General features: G+C 42.1%; 3 protein-coding genes across 3 annotated transcripts; 1 reads left to right on the top strand and 2 right to left on the bottom strand.

Annotated features, from left to right (window-relative positions):
• Positions 1-54: 54 nt before the first annotated feature.
• On the bottom strand, positions 55-11,886 carry LOC311107964 (regulator of nonsense transcripts 3B-like). Its single transcript, XM_084150594.1, has 10 exons — positions 11,634-11,886; positions 10,395-10,501; positions 10,199-10,305; positions 9,979-10,077; positions 8,486-8,596; positions 8,291-8,334; positions 7,998-8,186; positions 7,708-7,871; positions 3,336-3,660; positions 55-1,565 (listed from the first exon to the last, which is right to left on the bottom strand). The coding sequence occupies exons 1-10, from the start codon at positions 11,745-11,747 to the stop codon at positions 1,428-1,430; spliced, it is 1,398 nt and encodes a 465-aa protein (XP_084006720.1). The 5' UTR covers positions 11,748-11,886; the 3' UTR covers positions 55-1,427.
• A 3,490-nt stretch (positions 11,887-15,376) lies between these two features.
• LOC311107965 (NKAP-like protein) lies at positions 15,377-19,508 on the bottom strand. The gene is made up of 8 exons (XM_084150595.1): positions 19,035-19,508; positions 18,152-18,232; positions 17,967-18,031; positions 17,413-17,511; positions 17,280-17,322; positions 16,991-17,179; positions 16,304-16,453; positions 15,377-16,195 (listed from the first exon to the last, which is right to left on the bottom strand). The coding sequence occupies exons 1-8, from the start codon at positions 19,370-19,372 to the stop codon at positions 16,021-16,023; spliced, it is 1,140 nt and encodes a 379-aa protein (XP_084006721.1). The 5' UTR covers positions 19,373-19,508; the 3' UTR covers positions 15,377-16,020.
• Positions 19,509-19,788: 280 nt separating this feature from the next.
• On the top strand, positions 19,789-23,817 carry LOC311107546 (transcriptional regulator Kaiso-like). The gene is made up of 2 exons (XM_084150053.1): positions 19,789-19,904; positions 20,668-23,817. The coding sequence occupies exon 2, from the start codon at positions 20,670-20,672 to the stop codon at positions 22,581-22,583; it is 1,914 nt and encodes a 637-aa protein (XP_084006179.1). The 5' UTR covers positions 19,789-19,904; positions 20,668-20,669; the 3' UTR covers positions 22,584-23,817.
• Positions 23,818-25,192: the final 1,375 nt, after the last annotated feature.

Here is a 25,192-nt window from a genome sequence, read left to right as displayed (position 1 = left end):
GAAACTATTTACAGTACAGACCAATCTGGAATAATGAATAAATCCCATACACAATTTAGAACAAAACATTATTTATTGCGGTCATTTGTAACTCCTCAGTGTTTAGCAAGGCTACATCAATTATGAAAGAAACAGAAAAGAAAAGTATGTTTATTCCAATTAAAATTGTACCATTCAGTAGCATTGTTTATGTATGAAGATGTATATATGTATGACGGGGAAGGCCACAGGTTAATAGTTGCCCGCTGGGGGTTCCATGTAGTCTCAAATCAAGGCATAGCTCACAGTTTAATATGTACAATGAAATGGCTATTTCATTCTCCCGAATCGGTGAAATAACATAACTTAATATTGTATTATTTTTATTTGTTTACCTGTACAGAGTATTTCTGTTGCGCATTTGAACAACTAGAGTTCAGTCTTGTATACGTGTTTGGTTGTTTGTCCCCCATGACACCGTAGACGCGGATGCCTATTTCACTTCCTCAAAATCCCCAGAATGAATCTTAGAGAACTCTTGAAATCTGTAATTATTTTTTTGGACGTTTTTGCCGTGGACGTTTTAGTTGAGCGATTTTACATCTAAGGTGTTTGGCCAGGTCTGTCGCACTGTCTATGCTATTGGATAGAGCGCAATCACTGCAGCTGTTCACCCCATGTCATTGGGCAAATTGTCTTCCTCAAATCAAAACCCAACCTTCATTTAGCACGGATGTTCCAAACTCCGTTATAGACGAGGTTGACTTTATGACCAAATGTATCCTATTTACACTTTGTCCAGTTTGACACTAGAATAACTGTTATTGACTCATATCGATGCCACATAGGCCATTTTCAAAGGGATTCGTTACTTTTTAAAGGCAGTCGCTCTTTAAATGTACAGAGTATAAACCTAAAATATGCCTAAAAGTTAACAAAATAGATTTTTATAGATGCAACAGGATATCTTTAAATCAGTAGACTCCTACACTGTTCCAAAAGTAGAGAATGTTGTATTATATGTGATAAAAAGAGAATACACAACCAATGAGAGTGAAAGCCTATTCAATATATGAACCATGCTTTGCAACTGTGTAGCACAGATTGTGTACCAATAAAGTAGTAAGGTCACTTAAAATTCATGTGGTCCTAGAAAGCTTTGGCTTTGTCTCGTTGTGCCCTATAGCCGAACTCTCGCAAACATTAAAAGAAAGTGCTAACTTTCCCTTGATTTTCTTCAGAAACAAAACTAAAAGACGGGCACATTCAGGCACTGAGGGGGGCACCATGGTCACATCCCTGCCTCTGGTTGGGAGTGGGAGGACAGGATGTGGCTCTGCAGCATTATCACTACAGGCACCTCTCTGGCACCAGTTTGTTTTGCTCAGAGCAAATCTCTCTCCCTCTCCTCACTTGTTTTATCATTCTTTATTTGTGGTCATTTTTTATCATTCATCTCCCTTCTCTTGGGATCTCTTGGTCTCGCCCTCTGACTTTCTCTCTCCAGCATGAGATTCTCCTCCACCACCTCCTCGAGCTCCTCGGTTCCTGGCACCTGGCTGGTAAAGCTGAATGGCAGGCCGATCCTGATGCACAAGGGAACAAAATGACTGGTTAAGAGGCAAACAAATTTTACAAAAGTATTCAGGAATGTGATCAGATCAACATACAGTTGAAGCCGGAAGTTTACATACACTTAGGTTGGAGTCATTAAAACTCGTTTTTCAACCACTCCACAAATTTCTTGTTAACAAACTAGATTTGGCAAGTCGGTTAGGACATATACTTTGTGCATGACACAAGTAACTTTTCCAACAATTGTTCACAGACAGATTATTTCACTGTATCAAAATTCCAGTGGGTCAGAAGTTTACATACACTAAGTTGACTGTGCCTTTAAACAGCTTGGAAAATTCCAGAAAATGATGTCATGGCTTTAGAAGCTTCTGATAGGCTAATTGACATCATTTGAATCAATTGGTGGTGTACCTGTGGATGTATTTCAAGGCCTACCTTCAAACTCAGTGCCTCTTTGCATGGGCCATATCAAAAGAAATCAGCCAAGACCTCAGAAAAAAAATGGTAGACCTCCACAAGTCTGGTTCATCATTGGGAGCAATTTCCAAACGCCTGAAGGTACCACATTAATCTGTACAAACAATAGTACGCAAGTATAAACACCATGGGACCACGCAGCCGTCATACCGCTCAGGAAGGAGACGCGTTCTGTCTCCTAGAGATGAACGTACCTTGGTGCGAAAAGTGCAAATCAATCCCAGAACAACAAAAGGACCTTGTGAAGATGCTGGAGGAAACAGGTACAAAAGTATCTATATCCACAGTAAAACAAGTCCTATATCGACATAACCTGAAAGGCCGCTCAGCAAGGAAGAAGCCATTGCTCCAAAACCGCCATAAAAAAGCCAGACTACGGTTTGCAACTGCACATGGGGTCAAAGATAGTACTTTTTGGAGAAATCGTTATGTTTGAAGAAAAAAGGGGTAGGCTTGCAAGCCGAAGAACACCATCCCAACCGTGAAGCACAGGGGTGGCAGCATCATGCTGTGGGGGTGCTTTGCTGCAGGAGGGACTGGTGCACTTCACAAAATAGATGGCATCATGAGGAAGGAAAATTATGTGGATATATTGAAGCAACATCTCAAGACATCAGTCAGGAAGTTAAAGCTTGGTTGCAAATGGGTCTTCCAAATGGACAATGACCCCAAGCATACTTCCAAAGTTGTGGCAAAATGGCTTAAGGACAACAAATTCAAGGTATTGGAGTGGCCATCACAAAGCCCTGACCTCAATCCTATAGAAAATGTGTGGGCAGAACTGAAAAAGCATGTGCGAGCAAGGAGGCCTACAAACCTGACTCAGTTACACTAGCTCTGTCAGGAGGAATGGGCCAAAATTCACCCAACTTATTGTGGGAAGCTTGTGGAAGGCTACCCGAAACGTTTGACCCAAGTTAAACAATTTAAAGGCAATGCTACCAAATACTAATTGAGTGTATGTAAACCTCTGACCCACTGGGAATGTGATGAAAGAAATAAAAGCTGAAATAAATCACTCTACTATTATTCTGACACTTCACATTCTTAAAATAACTGACCTAAAACAGGACATTTTTACTAGGATTAAATGTCAGGAATTGTGAAAAACTGAGTTGAAATGTATTTGGCTAAGGTGTATGTAAACTTCTGACTTCAACTGTAGGTAATCAGGAGAAAATAGTACAAATATAATAAAGAGTATCCCAATTACCCCAAGTCAGAACATCAGGACAGAAATGATTGATTGATCCGGAAAAATGAATATTTAACTACATACCAAGAAAGACTGAAGTTACTACCTTGTTTCGTAAACGATCTCTTTTAGCTTTCTCATCCCTCAGGGTTTCTTCAGACTTTTTAGGCTTATCGGTATGGCTTACAGAGTCCCCTGCATTCTCGCCCTTTCTCCTTTCCCAGACACGATCTCCTTTCTCCCTTTTCCCTTCCTCATCTGGCTTTCTGTACGAGTTCTCTCCGTCATGCCGTTCCCTTCTCCTTCGTCGATCCTCGTCCTGTCGTCTGATGCGCTCCTTCTCTTTCTGCCGCCGTTCCCGGTCTCGTTCACGGTCCCTGTTTCTTTCTACGTCTCGCTCTCTGAAGTCTTTGTGTCCGTCTTCATCAGCTCTGTGAAAGACAAACGCATTAACATTGTTAGACTAGTTTGACATGTACTCATTCATGTTACCATACATGAACACATTAATTGCTTTCCATGTATAAGGAATGTAGAGTACCAGTCCAGTTTGGACACACCTACTCATTCAAGGGTTTTTCTTTATTTTTACTATTTTCTACAGTGTAGAATAATAGTGAAGACATCAAAACTATGAAATAACACATATGGAATCTTGTAGTAACCAAAAAAGTGTTAAATCAAAATATATTTTATATTTGAGATTCTTCAAAGTAGCCACCCTTTGCTTTGATGACAGCTTTGCACACTCTTGGCATTCTCTCAACCAGCTTCATGAGGTAGTCACCTGTAATGCATTTCAAAACAGGTGTGCCTTGTTAAAAGTTAATTTGTGGAATTTATTTCCTTCTTACTGCATTTGAGCCAATCAGTTGTGTTGTGACAAGGTAGGGGTGGTATACAGAAGATAGCCCTATTTGGTAAAATACCAAGTCCACATTATGGCAAGAACAGCTCAAATAAGCAAATAGAAACAATAGTTACTTTAAGACTTGAAGGTCAGTCAATCTGGAAAATGTCAAGAACTTTCTAAGTTTCTTCAAGTGCAGTAGCAAAAACCAGCAAGCACTATGATGAAACTGGCTCTCATGAGGACTGCCACAGGAAAGGAAGACCCAGAGTTTCCTCTGCTGCAGAGGATAAGTTCATTAGAGTTACCACCCTCAGAAATTGCAACCCAAATAAATGATTCACAGAGTTCAAGTAACAGACACATCTCAACATCAATTGTTCAGAGGATACTGTGTGAATCAGGCCTTCTTGGTCAAATTGCTGCAAAGAAACCACTACTAAAGGACACCAATAAGAAGAGACTTGCTTGGGCCAAAAAACACGAGCAATGGACATTAGACCGGTGGAAATAAGTCCTTTGGTCTGATAAGTCCAAATTTGAGATTTTTGGTTCCAACTGCTGTGTCTGTGAGACGCAGAGCAGGTGAACGGATGATCTCCGCATGTGTGGTTCCCACTGTGAAGCATGGAGGAGGTGGTGTGATGGTGCTTTGCTGGTGACACTGTCAGTGATTTATTTAGAATTGAAGGTACACTTAACCAGCATGGCTACAACAGCATTCTGCAGCAATACGCCACCCCATTTGGTTTGCGCTTAGTGGGACTATCATTTGTTTTTCAACAGGACAATGACCCAAAACACACCTCCAGGCTTTGTAAGGGCTATTTAACCAAGGAGAGTGATGGAGTGCTGCATCAGATGACCTGGCCTCCACAATCACCCAACCTCAACCCAATTGAGATGGTTTGGGATGAGTTGGACCGCAGAGTGAAGGAAAAGTGCTCAGCATACAGTGGGGAAAAAAAGTTTAGTCAGCCACCAATTGTGCAAGTTCTCCCACTTAAAAAGATGAGAGAGGCCTGTAATTTTCATCATAGGTACACGTCAACTATGACAGACAAAATGAGAAAAGAAATCCAGAAAATCACATTGTAGGATTTTTAATGAATTTATTTGCAAATTATGGTGGAAAATAAGTATTTGGTCAATAACAAAAGTTTCTCAATACTTTGTTATATACCCTTTGTTGGCAATGACACAGGTCAAACGTTTTCTGTAAGTCTTCACAAGGTTTTCACACACTGTTGCTGGTATTTTGGCCCATTCCTCCATACAGATCTCCTCTAGAGCAGTGATGTTTTGGGGCTGTCGCTGGGCAACACGGACTTTCAACTCCCTCCAAAGATTTTCTATGGGGTTGAGATCTGGAGACTGGCTAGGCCACTCCAGGACCTTGAAATGCTTCTTACGAAGCCACTCCTTCGTTGCCCAGGCGGTGTGTTTGGGATCATTGTCATGCTGAAAGACCCAGCCACATTTCATCTTCAATGCCCTTGCTGATGGAAGGAGGTTTTCACTCAAAATCTCACGATACATGGCCCCATTCATTCTTTCCTTTACACGGATCAGTCATCCTGGTCCCTTTGCAGAAAAACAGCTCCAAAGCATGATGTTTCCACCCCCATGCTTCACAGTAGGTATGGTGTTCTTTGGATGCAACTCAGCATTCTTTGTCCTCCAAACACGACGAGTTCAGTTTATACCAAAAAGTTATATTTTGGTTTCATCTGACCATATGACATTCTCCCAATTCTCTTCTGGATCATCCAAATGCACTCTAGCAAACTTCAGACGGGCCTGGACATGTACTGGCTTAAGCAGGGGGACACGTCTGGCACTGCAGGATTTGAGTCCCTGGCGGCGTAGTGTGTTACTGATGGTAGGCTTTGTTACTTTGGTCCCAGCTCTCTGCAGGTCATTCACTAGGTCCCCCCGTGTGGTTCTGGGATTTTTGCTCACCGTTCTTGTGATCATTTTGACCCCACGGGGTGAGATCTTGCGTGGAGCCCCAGATCGAGGGAGATTATCAGTGGTCTTGTATGTCTTCCATTTCCTAATAATTGCTCCCACAGTTGATTTCTTCAAACCAAGCTGCTTACCTATTGCAGATTCAGTCTTCCCAGCCTGGTGCAGGTCTACAATTGTGTTTCTGGTGTCCTTTGACAGCTCTTTGGTTTTGGCCATAGTGGAGTTTGGAGTGTGACTGTTTGAGGTTGTGGACAGGTGTCTTTTATACTGATAACAAGTTCAAACAGGTGCCATTAATACAGGTAACGAGTGGAGGACAGAGGAGCCTCTTGAAGAAGAAGTTACAGGTCTGTGAGAGCCAGAAATCGTGCTTGTTTGTAGGTGACCAAATTCTTATTTTCCACCATAATTTGCAAATAAATTCATTAAAAATCCTACAATGTGATTTTCTGGAGAAAAAAATGTCTCAATTTGTCTGTCATAGTTGACATGTACCTATGATGAAAATTACAGGCCTCTCTCATCTTTTTAAGTGGGAGAACTTGCACAATTGGTGGCTGACTAAATACTTTTTCTCCACTGTATGTGAGAACTCCTTCAAGACTGTTGGAAAGCAATCCTCATGAAGCTGGTTGAGAGAATGCCAAGAGTGTGCAAAGCGGTCATCAAGGCAAAGGGTCCCTACTTTGAAGAATCTAAAATATATTTTTATTTGTTTAACACTTTTTTGGTTACTACATGATTCCATATGTGTTATTTCATAGTTTTGATGTCTTCACTATAATTCTACAATGTGGAAAATAGTAAAAATAAAGAAAAACCCTTGAATGAGTAGATGTGTACAAACTTTGACTGGTACTGTATATGTTGGGGTCAATGAAGGGTTGATGGGACTAGAAATATGGGAAGTTACTGAGAGCAGAAGTTTCATATTCTGTTCCAAGTTTCTGAGGAGAGAGATGAAAGGCAATTGTTTGTCTCTGATAAGGCAGGCCGGCTGCGGAACTAGGAAGGAGTGAGGAATGCGTCTCAAGGTCAAATCAACAGATAAAGTGAGAAGAAACCTCTGGGAGGGGGGCCAGAGAGGCCCACCACAATGTCACTCCTGTTGTAGAACCTTCTCACACATACTTTCCACACCCACAAAGGTTTTACTAACAGGCAGGGCTGTGACTACACCAGTGAGAGGAACCAATTAAATTCCTGCCTAGCAACATAGATATATTGGTTGTCTAGATGTGTAAGGAGTTGACCACGCCTATTAAAGGTTATAAATATATGTGCTTGTGTAATCATGCCTGGTCTTTGCAGCTGTATGACCCAGTGGGTGAATAAACTTGGTTTGAGCTTTTTTTGTCCATTTGAGTTTTTACTCAGTTTGTTCAGAACCTAACAACATGGGCGGCAGGTAGCTTAGTGGTTAAGAGCGTAGTGCCAGTAACCGAAAGGTCGCTGGTTCTAATCCCCGAGCCGACTAGGTGAAAAATCTGTCGATGTGCCCTTGAGCAAGGCACTTAACCCTAATTGCTCCTGTAAGTCGCTCTGGATAAGAGCGTCTGCTAAATGACCAAAAAAAATAAAAAAAATATGAATGCAATAGAAGCCTTTAAGTTAAAGACCTGTAACATCCATGAGAAAAATGGCGGTGACAACTTACTTCCGTGATCCCCTATCCTCCCTGGTTTCGTGGTTTTGGCGCTTCTTCATATCAGGACCCCCTGGAGCTCTGTCATCTTTCATCTTGTCCTTCTCAGGTTTCTTTGACTTCTCTTTAGGCTTTTCCACATCCACGTCATCTCCCCGGTCTGGTTTTCTCAGGAGCTGAACAGAGACAAACGCATTACCAACATGAAAAGAGCAGTCTGTTATTCTGCTACAATCTCTTCGGGATTACCTGTATCATCACGCAGTTGAGTAGTTAGACAGGATTTCTCCTCCTTTCCATACCTTGATTTTTGGCTCCTCCTTCGCCTGGTCTTTATCTTTCTCGGCAGGTTTGTCTCCTTTCTTGAACTTCTCGGCTTCTTTGCGCTTCCTCCTGTCCTCCTCCCTCCACTTCCGACGTTCGTCGTCCCGCTGGCGCTTACGTTCTAACTCCCGTCTCCTCCTCTCCTCTTTCTTTTCCTCACGGATTCTCTGACCATCAGCAGACAACGCCACATGAATAGTCTGTCCAGCATCATATACCATGCAAGAATAAGCACAGCTAAAATACATCATTTCCAACAGGCTACACATACCTGTTTGTTCTTCAAGAAGTCCAAGAGGGGAGTCGTTTTCTTAGCTAAAGGTGGGGAAAATAAGAAAAATAATCTATTACTGAAATACCCATTTGGCAGACTTCTTGATCTCACATTAACACTCATCTAGCGTGTTTCTAGCTTGGATTTCAACCAAATGGAACCAGAAAATGTTTCCCCTCCATGTTTCCATACCTACTAGTTCCTTTGTTTTAGCCTCGATTTCCTCCAGTAGCGTCTCAGGAGTGGATGTAAATTTTTCATCATCACCATTATAAATCTCCAGGAATTTCTTGTAGTCAGCATCTAAAGAACAAACAGTGTCTCAGCTAGAGGATCTACACTGTACCAAAATATTAACGCAACAATTTCAAAGATTTTATTGAGTTACAGTTCATAAGGAAATCAGTCAATTGAAATAAATTAATTAGGCCCTAATCTATGGATTTCACATGACTGGGAATACAGATATGCATCTGTTGGTCACAGAAACCTTTTAAAAAACGGTAGGGGCGTGGATCAGAAAACCAGTCAGTATCTGGTATGACCATCATTTGCCTCATGCAGCGCGACACATCTCCATCGCATAGAGTTGATCCGGCTGTTGATTGTGGCCTGTGGAATGTTGTCCCACTCCTCTTCAACGGCTGTGCGAAGTTGCTGGATATTTTGACAGAAACTGGAACACGCTGTCATACACGTCGATCCAGAGCATCCCAAACATGCTCAATTGGTGACATCTGGTGAGTATGCAGGTCATGGAAGAATGGACATTTTCAGCTTCCGGGAATTGTGTACAGATCCTTGCGACATGGGGCCATGCATTATCATGCTGAAACATGAGGTGATGGCGGCGGATGAATGGCACGACAATGGGCCTCAGGATCTCATCACGGTATCTCTGTGCATTAAAATGGCCATAGATAAAATGTCCGTACTTTATGCCTGCCCATATCATAACCCCACCACCACATGGCACTCTGTTCACAACGTTGACATCAGCAAAACGCTTGCACACACGACACCATACACGCTGTCTGCCATTTGCCCGGTACAGTGGAAACGGATTCATCTGTGAAGAGCACACTTCTCAAACGTGCCAGTGGCCATTGAAGGTGAGCATTTGCCCACTGAAGTTACGATGCCGAACTGCAGTCAGGTAAAGACCCTGGTGAGGATGACGAGCACGCAGATGAGCTTCCCTGAGACGGTTTGACAGTTTGTGCAGAAATTCTTCGGTTGTGCAAACCCACAGTTTCAACATTTGTCCGGGTGGCTGGTCTCAGACGATCTCGCATATGAAGAAGCCGGATGTGGAGGTCCTGGGCTGGCATGGTTAGCTTCTTGATATGCCACACTTGTCAGGTGGATGGATTATCTTGGCAAAGGAGAAATGCTCACTAACGGGGATGTAAACAAATTTTTTCACAAAATTTTAGCAAAATACGTTTTTTTGTGCGAATGGAACATTTTAATAAATGTGCTAACATTTCTAAAAACCTGTTTTCGCTTTGTCATTATGGGGTATTGCGTGTAGATTGATGAGGATTTAAAAAAAATACATTTTAGAATAAAGCTGTAACGTAACAAAATGTGGAAAAAGTAAAGGGGTCTGAATACTTTCCGAATGCACTGTACATGGTGTGCATTTGCAACCTACAATAAAGTAACTAATGTAACATTTTCACCTTCATCGATCGTTCCACTTTTGGCATCCTTTTTCTTACTCCTTTTTTTGGCAATCTTTTGAAAAGGAGCAAATTCAACAATGGCTGGATACTCCTGCCCTGTTGAAAACAAAATAAGGGACAACATTAATACATAATTCACTCAGAAGTTGCTGCAATGTAGGCTTATGTTATGTTCTTATTAGACGTCAATCTCTTAATGAACTGAAATGAATCACACCTCTATTATCAATGAACACATATCCATCAAACCGGTCTCTGAAAAGGACAATATCTTCCTGATTCTTGAAGTTGATGTATGCTCTGGCGAAGACGTGGGGGTACATGCTGTACAGGAGAAATGCTAAGTAAGTAACCAGGGTACCAAATATGTGATTCTGACAGACAATGGTTCATCAACAGCAGGCTATATGCACCTGCTGTCATTGGAGAAAAATTCGAGGTAGTCCACTTCTGGAAGTGGCTGCAATTGATCCTCCAGTTCCTCCTTGGTTATGCTAGGAGGCAGACGTCGGATAATGATCTGTGGAAAAATAAGACACTCAAATGTTAGCTAACTTAGCAATTGAAAATCCAAACATACAAAGCCAGATGGTTAAAATAGCAGCGTCGGTTTTTAGCTAAGTATTGGTTAACTTAGCTAACTGTAACTTAACAGGCTCACTAGTTAACTACACCGAACAAAAATATAAACGCAACATGTAAAGTGTTGGTCCCATGTTTCATGAGCTGAAATAAAAAGATCCCAGAAATATCCCATACACACAAAAACCTTATTTCTTTCAAATGTTGTGCACAAGTTTGTTTACATCCTGGTTAGTGAGCATTTCTCCTTTGCCAAGATAATCCATCCACCTGACAGGTGTGGCATATCAAGAAACTGACTAAACAGCATGATCATTACACAAGTGCACCTTGTGCTGGGGACAATAAAAGGCCACTCTAAAATGTGCAGTTTTGTTACAACACAATGCCACAGATTGCATTGTGCAATTGGCATGTTGACTGCAGGAATGTCCACCAGAGCTGTTGCCAGAGAATTTAATGTTCATTTCTCTACCATAAGCCGCCTCCAACATTGTTTTAGAGAATTTGGTAGTATTTCCAACCAGCCTCACAACCGCAGACCATGTGTATGGCTTCGTGTTGGCAAGAGGTTTGATGATGTCAACGTTGTGAACATAGTACCCCATGATGGCGGCGGGGTTACGGTATGGGTAGGCATAAGCTACGGAAAACGAACACAATTGCATTTTATCGATGGCAATTTTAATGCACAAAAATACCGTTGCGAGATCAAGAGGCCCATTTTTTAAAAGGTATATATGTGACCAACAAATGCATATCTGTATTCCCAGTCATGTGCAATCCATAGATTAGGGCCACATTTATTTATTTCAATTGACCGACTTCCTCATATGAACTGTAACTCAGTAAAATCAATAATTGTTGCGTTTCTATTTTTGTTCAGTATAATTTACAGACATCTCTGTTAACGTTACTCTTCAATATGCAACATTCAAAAGCTAGCTAACGTTAACTAAGTTCAATTATAAAGGCTAATCACGCCAGCTCAACTTGCTAGCTTGCCAGCAATACAGGAGTAGCTAGCTAGCTATGTTGGCTTCGCTAGCTGATGTTGTTAGCTGGCGTACCTTCGTCATTGCTTCTTTCTTCTCCGGCTTTGGCTTCTCCGTTTTTTCAGTATCTTCGCATTTTATCTCCATCATTTTCTCCATCGGACGAGTGTTTTCTTTGTCCTCTTTCATCTTTATGCCATAAACTTGTTGCAATCTGCAGTCCTGTATCAACTTTTTTTTTACTTGCTTGATTGCTAACTTGCTAGCAGTCAACAACAAAAACCGGTTGTTGATTGGCTTTTGGGAGACCAAAGATTATCGATATACTGACAAGATACGTCTCTCCGCCCTAACAATGGGAGCAGTTATCCACAAAGCGGCACGCCGGGCTGTCTAGCTCCCGCCTATCCTTTCGTTGGATTGGTAAATACCTCTCATTATTGTAATCTTATTTTGAATATTCGATGAGGGTTGTTGACGTCAACCGCGTGTATTCAATTGAGATGCTACTAACATCATGAATATGTATAGCCATCTTGAGACAACTCCAATATAAATTGTTTTTCTCAAAGTTGCGGGATGTTATGTGTCCTACTTACAACAGTACACTCGTAACAACTTAAGCATTACGAAAATTATATTCGATAAAATAAACCTCACGTAGCAAATAAGCCATACATTTTTGGGGGGACCAAATTCGACACTCATCGACCTACATACAACACTCCTTGCTTGTTGGGCGAAACAACGAAAAACCGCTACCTGCTGGAGGGAGACAGATTTTCCGCCGAGTTGGGCCTCTCTCCTCCTCTTCCTCTATGTCAAAACCCCCAACTTCCGGAAGTGAACGAATGACCGTCAACCCTTCATGTCGGTCGACATTTTGTTAGCAAGTTATCAAAATAAACTGTCGTATTTGCCGTCTGACAAATAAACGCTTTGTCACTTGCGTCAACCACATTGCAACTATGTGGTACGAAATTCTTCCCGGTCTCGGGGTCATGACCGTTTGTCTCATCCTTCCTGGGGTTTTCACTGCACAGATCCACAAACTCACCAACGGGGGGAAGGTGAGAGACTGTTGCTTACCAATGTGATGAATGACTGCAATAGCTAGCTAGTTAAATGTGAAGTTTTTAACTGGTTGAAGTAATACCATTAGCTAGTTCTATATACTAAATTAGCTGTGCTAACACTTCTTCTCCTTGACTTTTGTTCAGGAAAAGAGAATCGCCCGGGTTCCATACCAGTGGTATTTGATGGAGAGAGACAGACGAGTGTCAGGAGAGGATTTGTATTACAAATCGAAGGTAAACAGGCAATGAATTCACATGTTTATGCAGTAACGAAGTACTGTAACATTATATTACTACTGTCTGTCAGGCATTGCTTAGGCCTACCTAAATATTTCTCTTCTTTACAGGGACTTGAGAATATCCACTGATCCCAGATCTCACCTATGGAATGGATTTGTCAGAATTTATTGTACATTAATAAAGTTATAAATTGTCTGAATTAACCAGTTTCTTCGTGTAGTTACTGCTCATTATGTTGAAAACCTGATGAAAAAACATCAGGTTTACAGAGTTTTGATTGGTTTTGATTTACACTGAGTGTACCAAACATTAGGAACACCTTCCCTATATTAAGATGCACCCCCTTTTTCCCTCAGAACAGCCTCAATTCGTCAGGGCATGTACTCTACAAGGTGTCGAAAGCGTTCCACAGGGAGACTGGCCCATGTTGACTCCAATGCTTCCCACAGTTGTGTCAAGTTGGCTGGATGTCCTTTGGGGGGGTGGACCATTCTTGATACTACCCCGGCCACCAGCTCTGCACCCTCCACTGCAACTTGCCCATGCCCCCTCCCCGCTTCTCCTTCACACAAATTCAGACAGCTGATGTTCTGAAAGAGCTGAAAAATCTGGACCCCTACAAATCAGCTGGGCTAGACAATCTGGACCCTTTCTTTCTAAAATTAGCCGCTGAAATTGTCGCAACCCCTATTACTAGCCTGTTCAACCTCTCTTTCGTAACGCCTGAGATCCCCAGAGATTGGAAAGCTGCCGCGGTCATCCCCCTCTTCAAAGGGGGTGACACTCTAGATCCAAACTGTTACAGACCTATATCCATCCTGCCCTGCCTTTCAAAAGTATTTGAAAGCCAAGTTAACAAACAGATCACCGACCATTTCGAATCCCACCCTACCTTCTCCGCTATGCAATCTGGTTTCCGAGCTGGTCATGGGTGCACCTCAGCAACGCTCAAGGTCCTAAACGATATTATAACCGCGATCGATAAAAGACAGTACTGCGCAGCAGTCTTCATCGACCTGGCCAAGGCTTTCGACTCTGTCAGCCACCGCATTCTTATTGGCAGACTAAATAGCCTTGGTTTCTCAAATGACTGCCTCGCCTGGTTCACCAACTACTTCTCAGAGAGAGTTCAATGTCAAATCAGAGGGCCTGTTGTCTGGACCTGTGGCAGTCTCTATGGGGGTGCCACAGGGTTCAATTCTCGGGCCGACTCTATTCTCTGTGTATATCAATGATGTCGCTCTTGCTGCTGCCGGATCCACCTCTATGCGGACGACACCATTTTGTATACATCCGGCCTTTCATTGGACACTGTGTTAACAAACCTCCAAACGAGCTTTAATGCCATACAACACTCCTTCCGTAGCCTCCAACTGCTCTTAAACACTAGTAAAACTAAATGCATGCTCTTCAACCGAACGCTGCTTGCATTCGCCCACCCGACTAGAATCACTACTCTTGGCGGGTCTGACCTAGAGTATATGGACAACTACAAATACCTAGGTGTCTGGTTAGACTGTAAACTCTCCTTCCAGACTCACATTAAGCATCTCCAATCAAAAGTTAGATCTAGAATCAGCTTCCTATTTCGCAACAAAGCCTCCTTCACTCATGCTGCCAAACATGCCCTCGTAAAACTGACTATCCTACCGATCCTTGACTTTGGCGATGTCATTTACAAAATAGCCTCAAACACTCTACTCAGAAAATTGGATGTAGTCTATCACAGTGCCATCCATTTTGTCACCAAAGCCCCATATACTACTCACCATTGTGACCTGTACGCTCTTGTTGGCTGGCCCTCACTACATATTCGTCGCCAAACCCACTGGCTCCAGGTCATCTATAAATCACTGCTAGGCAAATCCCCGCCTTATCTTAGCTCACTGGTCACCATAGCAACACCCACCGTAGTCTGCGCTCCAGCAGGTATATTTCACTGGTCATCCCCAAAACCAACACCTCCGTTGGCCGCCATTCCTTCCAGTTCTCTGCTGCCAATGACCGAAACGAACTGCAAAAATCTCTGAAGCTGGAGACTTATCTCCCTCACTAACTTTAAGCATCATTTGTCAGAGCAACTTACCGATCACTGCACCTGTACACAGCCATTCTGAAATTAGCCCACCCAACTACCTCATCCCCATATTATTTGTTTTGCTAATTTGCACCCCAGTATCTCTATTTGCACATCATCTTTTGCACATCTATCATTCCAGTGTTAATACGAAATTGTAACTATTTTGCACTATGGCCTATTTTTTGCCTTACCTCCATAACTTACTACATTCGCACACACTGTATATATATTTAATGTTGTATTTTTGACTATGTTTTGTTTATCCCATATGTAACTGTGTTGTTGTTGTTTTTATCGCACTGCTTTGCTTTATCTTGGCCAGGTCGCAGTTGTAAATGAGAACTTGTTCTCAACTGGCTTACCTGGTTAAATAAAGGTGAAAAAAATATAAAATATATAAAAAACACACACAGGAAACTGTTGAGCATGAAAAACACAGCAGTGTTGCAGTTCTTGACACTCAAACTAATGCACCTGGCACCTACTACCATACCCTGTTCAAAGGCACTTCAATCTTTTGTCTTGCCCATTCACCCTCTGAATGGCACACATAACACAATCAATGTCTCAATTGTCTCTAGGCTTAAAAATCCTCCTTTAACCTGTCTCCTTCCCTTCATCTACACTGATTGAAGTGGATCAATAAGGGATCATAGCTTTCACCTAGATAGTATGTCATGGAAAGAGCAGGTGTTCCTAATGTTTTGTACACTCAGTGTATGTTAGGATGCACAATATTGTAATAGCCCAATACAAAATGGCTCTCCAAATCTATACACCATACATCTGCATGGTCCAGTCTTGTGCTCGTCTTTGAATACGTTTGCTTTGTGACAAACAAGCACTTTCCAATATCAAATGGACTACTTTCTAAATAAACAAAATAGTCCACTGTGTCAGAGATGCTTTAAAATATAAGTAATATTAGTCTAATTCCCAATACAAAGAGGAAAAAAATAACATTCTCAAATCATGAAACGATGAGAAAATAAACACAACGAAAGATAATGTTGGGAGAAAAACTTCTCAGAAGCAGAAAGTTCCGAAAGGGGAGGAACAAAAAGCCTCATTTGTCCTCTTTGCCTTTAGTTTTCCTGTACACCATTTCTCTGAAGCTGGAGAGGATTTTGCTCTCCCTCTTTCTCCTTTCCTCCTGGTTGAAGGATGCCAAGGCTCTCTTTTCATCCGCACTGTAGATCTGGTTTTCCTTTCTCAGACGCACAGCCTCCATACGACGATGTCTGGGGGTTACAAAATTGCAATGAGCGTTACAAAGCAGTCAACCAAATGTGTAAAATATGATAAAATATTTCAAATGTCAAAATGAAAACAGAAGAGTACTAATGTACCTGCTACCGCTCATCACGAAGCCAGACATCTCAAAGGTTGCGATTTCGTCACTGGTCAACCCGATTTCACCTCTTCTTGGGATACGCTTGCCTGCTTTGACGTACTCTGCCATAGCAGCACCCTCACCTGGCAGCAGTGCATGACCAAAACTAGGGGGAAAGGGAAAAGTTATGTAAATCAATAAATCAGCCATTCATTGATAATAAAAAATAAAGACTAGAGCTGCATTTTAAAAGCTGGTAATGTCATGACAAACTGTGGAAGCAAGTTGTATGTACCTAGCAGCGCCCTAAAATTAATGTGCTTGGGTCATATTCACTAGGAAATAAACTGGGCTACCTGAATGTGTCCAATAAGAAATGCTGGTTTTCGTTTTCCATTGCAAACCGTTCTGCTAAAGTGCTTAAGATTTGGCTACGGTGTGCACTAATTAATACGACCCTTTTCTACCTAATGCCACATAATTACAAGAGTTGCAGACAGTATCCCTTACAATGTTAACAATAGTAAGATACTAACATCTCTAACGTCATAATAAATAAAACGTTGTAATAAGGTTATTATAACTTCATAACAACATCTGAGAGGAATTTCAAATTGTTTCCATAACTTTGCAATGGCATAACCCCAGCCACAGCACAGAGTAGATTATTGAATGTAAGAAAGATCCTTCTATGTATATTTACTCGAGAGGCTTGTCGTCCTGGGACAGGTGGGTGAGTGGGGCCTCAGGGCCCACCATGTGTTCGTCAATGCAGGTCCTCTCCACCCACAGATCCCCGTTGGCGTCCTCCTCCTCCGACCCGTCGCTGCTGGAGTCACTCACGGACTGCTTGCGGTTCTTCTTAGTCTTCTTCTTCTTGGACTTCTTTGACCTGTGACAAAACATGGTATGGGAAGACACTGTAGTGTATAGGTATGTCAAGTATTTATGTTAGGTACGGTTGACTAGAGGTAGAACGTAGATTAACATACTTTTTGCTCTTCTTCTTCTTCTTCTTCTTTTTCACTTCTTCGTCTGAAAGAAAACAGAGGGTGAAATAAACTTAGCCGGACAAGCAGCCTTTGTAATTGAATTTAACATTTTTTAAGGTGAAACATTTCTCACCACCGGAGTCCGACTCTGACTCGCTATCATCGGAGTGTTTCTTGTTCTTCTTCTTTTTGGATTTCTTCTTCTTCTTCTTTTTCTTCTTCTTCTTATCGTCTACGAATTAGAGTGCACTTGTCTTGATCTCTCCCCAATTCAAGGGTGTAATCAGATCATACATTTGACTTACTACAGTACCAGTCAAAAATGTGGACACACCTGCAAAGCTGTCATCAAGGCAAAGGGTGGCTACTTTGAAGAATCTATAAATATAAAATATATTTTTATTTGTTTAACACTTTTGGTTACTACATGATTCCATATGTGTTATTTCATAGTTTTGATGTCTTCACTATTATTCTACAATGTAGAAAATAGTAAAAATAAAGAAAAACCCTGGAATGAGTAGGTGTGTCCAAACTTTTGACTGGTCCTGCACATAATATAATATGCCCAGTTTACACTGTTCTTGACTAGTCAATGCATGTCATTCAGTCAGATATAGGCTAATTCAGGACAGACCTTCATAGAAGGATTATTATAAAGACTACTAGCTAATTCAGCATACTCACCCGATGAGCTTGAATCTGAGCTGCTGTTTTTCACATCCTCTTCAACTGGTGTATGTTCATCAGAGCTTATTGAAAAAGGTCACAAAATGATCTAAATGTAGATTATTTGATAGTTGGTGTGTATAGCACAACTCTTCAAAATCCTGTACTTGATTAGTTCGATAAGATGCATAACAATTACTTACTCTGGCGCCATTACTCTTGGTGAATAGCCCCAGACCTCAGGTGATCCAAGTTCACCAATTCTCTCCCTCTCTTGTAGCCGCCTGGAATGAAATTCATATAATTAGAAATATACAAGAAATACATTAAACCTTGTGACCAATTGAGTGATGACCAATTGTGGTCCTAGGCTAGAGACACAGGATGTACAAGTTCCAACAGCCTGGAATCCACTTAGCCTGGAATCCCCTCAGGGGTGCGTGCTCAGTCCCATCCTGTACTCCCCTGTTCACCCATGACTGCATGACCAGGCACGACTCCAACACAATCATTAATTTTGCCGACGACAACAGATGATACAGCCTATAGGGAGGAGGCCAGGCCAGGACCAAACTAATTAGAACAATAAAGACTTTTTGTCATACTAGTGGTATATGGTCTGATTAACCACAGCTTTCTGCCAATCAGCATTATGGGCTCGAACCACCCTGTTCATAATACATTTTAACTTCTCCTCCACATTTACAGGATTGGTTGAAAAGTGCAGAAGAGAACCTCCCTCAACAGTTTTTAGTATGTTGGGGCTCTAGTTTCAGGAGTTTATTTTACGCCTACTACTTTAGGTTAGTCCAGAGTTAACACACCTGAATCAAGTTGTCAAGGCTGGGATTAGTTGAGTCCGGTGTCTTGGCATCTTGGGCTTGAACGAAAGCCAAATATCTGTGGCCCAGGACCAGCTTTGGCTCATTTTAAACATGATTTCACAAACCCTTGAAACAATTTGTCGTTAGATAGTGTGAGCCAGACAATGTATTTGCACGGATGCTAGATAGTTGTGCATAAATAGGGCTACACAGCTGTGAGACCAGGTGGTAACTAATTAACTTGCGCGCGAACTACATTTACCTCGAAATGAAGGCGTCTTGTCTCTGGCATTGAGCATCATCCCGTTCGTAGTAATCATTCCTGCCGCCACCTCCATATCTGCCATCGCCGCGCTGATCGGACCAGCCGTGGTTATTGTACCTCTCGCGGGGGTTTTCCGTACGAAACCTTTTGGCATTTCTCGCTCTCATTTCTCTCTCCCTGTCGGACATTCGAGGAGGTTTATGGTCTTCTTCATATTTGGGGGCCTTGGGCATGGGACCAAAGACTGGACTGGAGTCGCGAGATCGACTGCCGCTGCCAGATCGGCTCCGTCGTTTTCTTCTGGGGCTTCTCTGTTCTTGATCGGACAGAGGCATAGTTACCGTTTTTTATGCCCGCAAATGCGAACAGCCTAAATTCGACAGCTAGGTAAATAAACAGAACTGACTACATAACCTGCTGTTTCGGTCATACTGCGTTGTTTATACGCGAGCTTCAGAAACCGGAAATGATGGGGTGCGAGTGTAAACAGGTCCCCCTTGAAACATGCAGCACAATGCTCTTAGTTCCGCGTAGTATGTTAATAATAATACATGTTAGACTGGAACCGACTTTTAGTAGTCGCTCAAGCAATGTCTCTGGTTTAAATTTGTTTTCCTTGTGGGCTGTATTAATTATCTCAAGTAATGCCGTTGAACATATCTAGTTTCAAACGTTTGAACTGCAGCAAATGTGTAGATCTCACCACATGGAACTCTTGACACAGTTGTTGCGACTCCTGTTGGCCATGCATGAACTAGCAGTAGGTCGCTCCGACAGTAACAAGGAGATTGACGTTTTGTTGTCTACAGCCATCTACCGATACTTCGTTTGGAAAGAGAACCTCAATCATAAGGCTTGGCGTTGCAGGTAAATAACAAGTGTTAGCTACTTGTAGAAGCCCACATCGTATATTGGCCCCATCCAATAATTTTGTAATAATGGAAGATCAACTCTTACCAAAAGGCCGCGAACCTGCCGCAAACCAGGAAGGGAACATCCGTACCCCTTACTGTTAATAGCTAGCTAAGCTAGATCCTTTTCATATAATCAATCAATATGAATCTGCATTTCCCTAATGTAAAATAATACATTGTATAGATACTAGGCTACCTTAAATCACTACCATAATAGCTTTTTATTTTAAAATATATTGGATGTCATTGGCATGCAAGACTATTGAGACCGGCCTTGTGTTTGTGAATGGTGTTAGGCTAACTAGCTAGCAAGTTACAAACGATGCATATTCGTTTTCGTGCACTCCTCCCCAAAAAATAATTGTACAGACTTGGACTTTTATCAATTAAGGCTTTAGTTCGTTAGCTAGCAAGCAATGTAGCTAGTTTGCCAACTATTTTATTCACCACAACAACCAGCATAATGAGTAGCTTGCTGACTCCCTCTGCCTTTAAAACAATAAGCTACTACGAATGCATGATGAGGTCACCTAACAAGAAGTGAAAGGTGATTTGCAATTTACCGCTAGTAGGGCAGTTAAGCAACTGTAAGACCTACTGGGATGGAGGACCTTTAAAAAAAAAATTTGCTCTAATAGACTGTCAAGTTAATGCCTTTATTCATTGCTTTTATTATTATTTTATTTTATTTAATTGCTTTTGTCTTCACTCCACAGGGATGTCGGGCCTAAAGCTGATCTCTGCAACTGACACCCGGTATTCAGGAACGGTGCTGAAGTCGATGAATAGACAGCGAAATAATGGCTTGTTCTGTGATGTCACCATAATTATACAGGACCGTAAATTTCGAGCGCACAAAAACATATTGTCGGCGTCGAGCACTTATTTCCACCAACTCTTCTCAGTGGCTGGACAGGTGATCGAGTTGAATTTCATCAAGGCGGAAATCTTTGAGGAAATCCTGAATTACATTTACAGTTCCAAGATTGTCCGCGTTCGCTCTGACATGCTCAAGGAGCTTATCAATGCTGGGCAGATGTTGGGGGTGAAGTTCATTGCGAATCTAGGCGTACCGCTCTCACAAGTCAAGGGCCTACCTGGCCTGTCCAAAGACACAGAAAACAATGAGGTGAGCTCCGTGGACAAAAGCAGTACAGAGCCAACAATGCCCATTATCACCGAGTCCTTTTCACTGTCTGCAGAGGAGTTCAGTCAGACTGACAGAAGTGCAGACCAGGACTCGGACGATGACCTCATGTTTGTGTCCAAAACGGACGCCATCAAGAAATGCAAGCCCTCTGAAATCATTGATTTGGATGCACCCGATACAGAGGACGCCTCTGTGACAAAGCAACCGGTAGAGGCCAGACCCCCCACTTTGACAAAGGACCAAGAGAAAACGGTCAAAGCAGCCCCGCACCTCAACAGCTCCTCTCAAACCCTGCGAGACCACAGTCCTCTGAGCAGCCCCATGGTGTCCCCTGACACCAGTTCCAATATTCCATCTTCACCCGCTGTAGCCTCCTCTTGCAGCACATCCACAACGCCGGCTAGAATTGGCACTTTCACCCCCGAACTACACAGCACCTCCCTGCCCTTAGAAACCCCAGAGATAATAGGGATCCATAAGAAGCAGGTCACACTAGCTCGAAAGGGCAACTTAAAAATCAAGCTCTCTGATATGACGTCACCAGGTGGATTCATCAACGAGGCAGGCATTAGCATTCCCCAAACGGCTGCAGCTACGAAAAAGACAATCACGCTAGATAAGGCCTCAGAGCTCGGCTCACTTTCTCCAGGCTGCAAGGTGTACGCCAATATCGGGGAGAACACATATGACATTGTCCCCATGAAGGACGATCCCGGGGAGGGAGATTCTAAAAACAGTAGAGGGGCAAAGAGGTCTCTGATGGCCACACCTCTTCAACCTTTCAACACCTCTCAACTGCCACAGGGTGCCTTGAGCAAGAAGAAGGCCAAAACGGAGCAGGAAGATCACTACGAGCTCATCATGGACGGGAAGACCTTCTTTGTGTGCGTTGTCTGCAAGCGTCCCTACGTGTGCCTGACGAGCCTGCGGCGCCACTTCAACACCCACTCTTGGGAGAAGAAGTACCCATGCCACTATTGCGACAAGGTGTTTGCCCTGGCTGAGTACCGGACCAAACACGAGATCCACCACACGGGTGAGCGGAGGTACCAGTGCCTGCTGTGCAACGAGATGTTAATCAACTACCAGCTGTTGTCGACTCACTGCAAACAGGCCCACAACCAGGACCCGTCTGGGAGGAAACAGAAGGATGACACCGACAACAACTTGTACCGCCTGCTCCCTTGCAAAACGGTGCAGTTCAAGACCTACTCATATGAGACGGACGGTTCAGATCCAGGAGGGGTCCCTATTATCCAAGAGGATGGAAGCGTCCAGCACATTAACCCTGGAAGGGGGCAGCTGTCCAACCCACTACCGTTACAGTCCACCCAGGGCAAGATGTTGAACTGGGATGACATATTTGTGGAGCCTCAGGCACATCCTCGACCAGGTGCTCACGCCCACCAACCAGGGAGCCACCCCATCCAACCTCCCCCAGGCTCGTCTGAGTTTGAGTTTGTCATACCAGAGACGTACTGAGCAGGGTGGCTCACCGATCTGTGATCTGTGCCTTGTCAGTGGGGTCCCCTTTTTGAATTATGTTTCCTGGGTCCATGTCAAATGTCATTCATGTTGTCTTTTTCAAATGTTCAACAGTTTTGTAGGAAGTTCCTATGTGCTCTAGCTAACCCATCTGGAGTGTAGTGCAACTTTTGTCCTTATCAAGCTCTTGTCATTGAACTGTGTATTGTCTCTCATTGTATTTCTACTGACCCTTTTAATGGTAAATATTTCCAAGTACTTTGGAGTGCTCATGCTGTTCAACAGAAGGACCCTCAATCTAGTCATATACATGTATTTATTGTTAGTACGTATTTTATTTATGTTATGCCTTTGAGAAGATAAAATGTACAGTTGATGTTCAAACCACAAACAGAGATTGGATCAGGATATTGATGGAATTAATTGATGTCATTAATCTCATTGACATTAAATAATGATACTGAAATGATGCTCTTTCTGCGCACAGGGATTCAGATACCAGCTCATTGACGGGATACATTGCTTCAAATACCATATGTATTGATTTCAATCTGGATTGTTCCATTTTCTATTGGATTATTTTTGTGCTACAAATGAAAAGTCAATGAGCACAAATGACTGTTTTTGCTGTGTTAGTAATTCATGGTTGGTTATTCCACTTCTGCCCAATGTTGCAGGGAAACGCAATTGCAATAATTATTTAAAGTGTTCAAATTGGTTGCACAAAGCTATAATTTAAGATTGAATTATGTCCATTAAATATTGAAGTCCTTTCAAATGGTTTGATCATGACTTGCCCAATATGGTCTACTCTTTTGTTGGGACCTTTTCTTTCCTTTCATATGCTGGCCATATATTTTGCAGTCTTTCTGAAAGTCATATGTCAAGGATGCCAGAAGCTGCCTCCTACTCTGTATGTATAAAGTTTACCTACGTAGTGTATCATAGGAATCATGTAACTCATTGGAATCATGTTATTTTTTCTTCCCAGTCTTGTCAGTATGTAGTTGAATTGAGTTGGACTGTAGAGTTAACTTGACATTTTATACTGCTTCAGTATGTCCTTCAATAAAGGCACTTCTGGCTTTTATGGCTAAAATAAACATTACAAAATTAACAGTGGTGTCTTCTACAAAATTGTGCTAAATACCTTTTCCATTTTAACAATTTCTTTGTTTAAATAATGTATTTATTAGGTCTTAGTGCTAAACAAATGTTAATAAAGTAAATACAACCGAAGTGTGTCTCATTTCACAGAAGGGAAGAAATCTATAGCTTGAGATGACTGTCCTTTTAGTATGAAGGAGGATAAATCTGGTAGTGGTCCTAACTCCGATAGTAATGGAGGAGGATGAATCTGGTAGTTGTCCTAACTCCCATAGTAATGAAGGAGGGTAAATGTGGTAGTTGTCCTAACTCCCATAGTAAAGAAGGCCCCTGCATTGGCATTCCGCCACCCCCAGTTGATGCTGTTATTTAAAGAAACGAAAATCAAATGCTCCTTGTGAGTTGTGTTTTCAACACCGGATGATGCTTGTTGACTTTATTTAACTTATACACTGACTACAAAACATCAGGAACACCTGCTCTTTCCATGACATAGACTGACCAGGTGAATCCAGGTGGAATCCATGATCCCTTATTGATGTGACTTGTTAAATCCACTTCAATCAGTGTAGATTAAGGGTTGGAGACAGGTTAAAGAAGGGTTTTTAAGCCTTGAGACACGGATCGTGCATGTGTGCCATTAAGAGGTTGAATGGGCAAGACACAAGATTTAAGTGCCTTTGAACAGGGTATGGTAGTAGGAGAACTGCAACGCTGCTGAGGTTTTCACACTCAACAGTCTCCCGTGTGTATCTAGAATGAACATGGGCCAGCATCCCTGTGGAACGCTTTCGACACCCTGTAGAGTCCATGCCCGACAAATTGAGGCTGTTCTGAGGGCAAAAGTGGATGCAACTCAATATTAGGAAGGTGTTCTTAATATTTTGTATACTCAGTGTATGTTGTCTATGGAAAGTAACACCGTACAAGCATTTTTCAAAAAAATTACTTTTAATGGCGAGACACTCAATCCACTCCAGTCAGCAGAAGTCCATCTTCAGCTGTTGAGAAAGTGCTGTTCCAAAAAATTATGCAAAAACAAAGCTGTGTACTTTAATCAATGATCTCAAGAGGCTGCTCTTTACTTTGAGGTCTATATTATTTTGTTTAAGATGCAACACACAAGGCTGTTCTTTTGCTATATTCAAGTGTAAAAGCCTGTTATATCACACCTAGAAAGAAACAGACGAGTTTAGCGTTTAGACAGTCCCTTTGCAACTTATAAAATACATTACATAACGTTAGGAGTGATAATTTATGTTTCAGATCCACCCCTCACAACAAACAGACACAGTATTTTGTCATTATTGGCTCTGCTATAACCCTGCTCACAATCTATAACAACAATAATGCGAGATATAGTATTAAGGTGAACTGTGCTCTACAAAATCTATTCTTCAATATCTTCATTTTCCATTGCACTACTAAAGAAAATTGTGTACCTTTACATAAATCCAAGCACCATTACAGCTGATATTTCTTGTACTGTGGTGATAATG

This window comes from Coregonus lavaretus (assembly GCF_964263955.1).
Source record: "Coregonus lavaretus genome assembly, chromosome: 32".
NCBI classification, from domain to species: domain Eukaryota; kingdom Metazoa; phylum Chordata; class Actinopteri; order Salmoniformes; family Salmonidae; genus Coregonus; species Coregonus lavaretus.
This window is presented reverse-complemented; position numbering and strand designations above follow the sequence as displayed.